The sequence below is a fragment of the Loa loa genome (genome assembly GCF_000183805.2).
Source record: "Loa loa unplaced genomic scaffold supercont3.65, whole genome shotgun sequence".
In the NCBI taxonomy this organism is placed as follows: domain Eukaryota; kingdom Metazoa; phylum Nematoda; class Chromadorea; order Rhabditida; family Onchocercidae; genus Loa; species Loa loa.
This window is the reverse complement of record NW_018108245.1, coordinates 2,456-7,006: the sequence shown is the minus strand read 5'-3', so window position 1 is coordinate 7,006 and position 4,551 is coordinate 2,456. Positions and strand designations below refer to the sequence as shown.

At 31.4% G+C, this 4,551-nt stretch overlaps 1 protein-coding gene across 2 annotated transcripts in view; it reads right to left on the bottom strand.

Moving 5' to 3' along the window:
- Positions 1-3,594, bottom strand: part of LOAG_17355 — a 19,395-nt gene extending 15,801 nt beyond the window's left edge. For both annotated transcript variants that reach the window (XM_020450014.1, XM_020450013.1), the window contains exons 1-9: positions 3,416-3,594; positions 3,032-3,201; positions 2,260-2,457; positions 1,995-2,117; positions 1,694-1,892; positions 1,388-1,496; positions 1,138-1,323; positions 888-1,031; positions 548-694 (exon numbers count right to left, since the gene is read on the bottom strand). In XM_020450014.1, the coding sequence (XP_020306365.1) occupies positions 548-694; positions 888-1,031; positions 1,138-1,323; positions 1,388-1,496; positions 1,694-1,892; positions 1,995-2,117; positions 2,260-2,457; positions 3,032-3,201; positions 3,416-3,531 (1,392 nt within the window). In that variant the 5' untranslated portion in view covers positions 3,532-3,594. The remainder of the gene's footprint in view (positions 1-547; positions 695-887; positions 1,032-1,137; positions 1,324-1,387; positions 1,497-1,693; positions 1,893-1,994; positions 2,118-2,259; positions 2,458-3,031; positions 3,202-3,415) is intronic.
- Between the last annotated feature and the right edge of the window lie 957 nt (positions 3,595-4,551).

Sequence of the window (4,551 nt, the reverse complement as noted above, 5' to 3'; positions counted from 1 at the left end):
TATATATATANANAGAGAGAGAGAGAGAGAGAGAGAAGGGAGAGAGAGGGAGGGAGAAAGACAATTTTTTTTAATTTAATTTATATACATATATAGTGGTATTATAACTAAGCGATGAATTAGTCATCCATTAATTTGCAAATTTATCTTTTCAAAAGTAATGAAGGAAATGACGAACTACACTAATACTGCAGATTGTCGAGAGTGAATTGAACTAATGAGACGAATTGTCGAGAATGGATTGAACTAATGGTACGAACTGTCGAGAGTGGATTGAACTGGTGACACGGATTGTCAAGAAAAATGGAGACATGAACATGAATTTGGCTTTTCAAACAGCTCAAAAGTTAGGAAGAGGAAAGAGAAAAGTAATCCTCATATTCCTCAATTAAACTATTCATAATACTGGGAACTGTAATTGCTAACAGAACATCGTTTTTCAGGTAATGAACCTGAAAATTTGTTTCGTCTCTTGTCCACTTTCGAGGAAATCTGGAATGGCGGAGAAGGAAACATTAATTATGATTTGAATAGGGTAAAAAGTAACTTCAACTCGCGCATCGGTGCAATTATGAGGTGGTTGCAAAGTAATCACAGCAGTTCCGTGAGCATCTAAATCCACAATTTTCACTTCCTTGTCTTCGTGCTGTTTTATCGAATCGGATACATAGAGATAGCTGTAGAATGTTGTTACCTGAACTGTTTGTTTATTAAAATTCATAAAAATCAAAAATGACAAATGATGAAATGCCTTCCCTTACTTCATCATTATTCTCAAGATGTAATTTTGCTTAAAATACATTCTGATCATTAATTAATAGCTTCTTAAAACGGCAATAAATTAGAAATCTAATTGAGTCATAAATTTGGCGTTATGATTATGCTACCTGTACACGTTTAGGTACGGTAGCCTTAATCGGTGTATCATCCATTTGCTTTAATGTAATGACAATACTGTATCCGAGGCCAGGTTTAAATGTTTCACCCTGCTTTTCCATATCCAGTTTGACATCATGTCGATATGCAACAATCTTAAATGCTCAACGTATTCATCAATATTTTCATATTTTTAAATGAAAAAAAAAGCACTTTATTAGAGTTATAAATCGTAATGACAGGCCTATTTTGTAAGATAACCTGTGCGGTAGCATTCCTTTTAATATCTGTTAAATCTTCGGTAACCGTTGCAGTAATCTTCACTGAACTACCACCGTATCCATTCACCAGTTTATGCTTCTTCAGTTCCTCATTTGTGAAGACAATTGTTGCTTCTCCCATATTATTTAAATTCACTGTTCTTTCAATAATGTTCTCTTGTTCCGTCTAGAAACAAACATTAACTAATATGATGCCTTCCATGAATTAATAAATAAAATTACGTCCAAACCTTTTTAACCGTTCCATCGTCCGAGACAACTAATGGAACTGTGAAATGATGCCAAGGTAATTCTAAAGTTACTTTTGCTTTACCAGATACTCCTTTTCCATATGTATACCTAAAATAGCTGATGATTTGATGTAAAAACGTGAAACACAAGAATAGATTCCTGGGAATTACTGTAACAGAGTTCTAGTGTGTTACAAAAATGCATGAAATAGTCGTATTGATTAGTACCAGATATTATCAAAAACCAATACTAATAACTTAATTCATAATTCATATTGAAATGAATAATAATGATAAAGGAATTACTTGGCTTCAATATGAACGCTTAGATCATCGTTGATGGTTATAAAACTTGGCGTTTTCACGTTTACTTCGAATTTTGGTAATACGTATTTGTCGACTGTGAATTCTTTTTCAAATTTGATACCACTTTTTGTTTTTACCGTTATTTGCCAATCACCAAGTGGTGGTTCCACCGATAGTTCCAGTTCATTTGAGTATACACCTGTAAATCGTTCTTCTGAATCTTTCAGTTCATTATTCTCATAAGAAATTTATATATATTTCAATAAAGAATTCCAGCAAAATTATGGATTTTCAACAATACCTTTTATCAGTGGTTGATCACTTTTCTGGCTAATAATATTATAATTCGGATCTTTGATCATCACAGAAAGAGTTTCCGAATAAGGCTTTAAATCAGGTGTCACCACTACTACACGATATCGCACTGTAATTCTTAAGCATATGATGTGAAATTATGACAATTTAAAAATCCTTTTTAGAGTTCAAAAATCACGAGTTAATTAATTAAGCAAGAAATGTTCTATTTAAATAATCTTTTTAAATTGAGAAAATTTAAGAGAGCAAACCAGTAGATCCAGGCTTGTAGATTTCTTTATCGGTTTGTATGAACACTGAAAGAGACTTTTCGTCAAAACGAACATCTTCCTCATTTTCGAACAAAACCTTTGAACCCAATGTCTCGCCTCTCACATACACTTTGTAATACGAGCCAGGTAGAAGAGTTTCAGGTGACAATCCATCAATTGTTATTGTTTGTGGTATTCCTGGAATTGTCTGAATTCGAAATAAACCAATCGATAATTTGATCAGATAAATGATGGATCTGTTTAATAATCTATAGGAAAAGTCAGTACAGTTGAGCTTATTTTTGGAAACAGTATAGTCCTGAAATGATACAGCAAAACGCTAAAAGTGATTCTCAAAGAATTCGTTTGTTAAATTTGTAAATTCCTAATTTAAAACCCTAGAATACATCTACTTCTCATTTGTTTGGTCAAATTGATAAAAACTTATATTATGAAATAATTCTTAAAACAATAACTGCCATGTAATCATAAGAGTCAACAAATGAAAGGTGACCAAAGGAAATTCTCTTCTTTTAGGTCTCATTTTGGGATCAGATGACCTAGTTCGAGCCTAAATAGTCTTCATTTTTTAACCTTTTCATCTTCTCTTAGTATTCCTTGATCAAATAATGTATTATAAATCATAGAATAAGAAGCAGTTACTAATTACTAAAATTTTTAGCTTGAAACGATTAATGAGTAGAGAAAACGAAAAACATTTTAGATTTTTGACAAGATCAGTGATAATAATGAGGAAAGTGATGATAATCACCTGTTTTAACATTATTCACAACACGAGCTCCCACTGTATCATTTTGAGCAGTTCGTATTTCAACCCTTACGATATGATCGGTTTCCGAACTTTTGAGTACATTTACCGAAACAGCATATGGCAGACTTGGCCTAACCACTTTAGGTGCAATCACCAAGTATGTCCCAGGACTAAAATTTCATTTCAAATTTCAGTAATTCATTTCATCACAGCAAGAATAACTAATAGAGATGGAATGATTAGTCCTAACATCGGAATAAAACCTTTTTTAATGCTTAATAAGGCAATTAATCGCCTACAGCATTGTGTACCTTTTCTTGTATTAATTAATTGATTAGGTGCTAATGATTACTTGATTAGCCATCTGAACTGCAGAAAACTTACTATGTTTGTTCAGGCCCATTATTGGTAGAATGATGCCAAACTGGTTTCAACATACCAGCGACTATCACGCTACGCAGGGCTGCGGTAATCAGGCTCAACAGCCAGACATTAAACATTTCGTTCCGCCTAGATCCACTATCTTTCCGGAAACACTGATTTGTTCTATTCCTGAATATTAGTTGTATTATGAAATTAAAAAGTAAATAATGAATTAGAGCTATGTGAGACGTTAAAGAAAGATGACGATATCTGATAAAGATATTAACTAAAACACTTTTTTTATATAAGCTAAAAAAGTATAATTTAAAGTGATACAGTGTTATCAATAGATTCAAATATAATCAAACGATTGTTATCAATAGAAGACACAATGATACCAATTAATATCTGACAACAAATATTATCTTGATAATCTTTCATTAATACTATACAAATATTTTTTGAACGATCTTTTATGTAAATATTATTCTAAAGATTTCTTTTTTTTAATGTTCATTAATAGGTCTATACTGGAGCAAAAATTATAATTCAAAAGAAATGTTATAAATATTGGAATAAATGATCGGTGAAATTTCTCATTTCAAAACATTAAAAATAGCAATTTAAAAAAAAAGAAAAAAGGAAAAAAAGAAAATGAAAGTAATGTGTTGCATAGATGGAAGCTATTCTGTTAGGAATGAAATAAAAATAGAAAAATGATCTGTGGAATAAAGAAATTGTTGCTCCCATTCTTCTCATTCGAATAAAAATGTCAATGCTGAATAAGCAGGAAGAAGCATTTTTAAAACTGTACCATTATATTCTTCCAATATAATGTGTCCTTTATATAATCCATGAATTTGAATCTGCTCTCTATCACAAAATTCGCAATATTATTGATTGTTACTAATGGATATTATCAATAAATAGCATAATAACTACTACCAATTCGGATGTAATCAACATTGCAAAAAGCAAAGATATCACAGATCATTAAAAGAATTGAAATTCTTCCACGAAAAGAATCATACTAGTCTAGAGTTCACGTGATGATTCGTCAGCTGCTTCAAAAATGAGTCAGCAAATCAATTTCAAAATTGTTTCGATGTTTTGTGAATGAAACATTTAGAAAAATATGCTCAGAATCGTTATAGCAA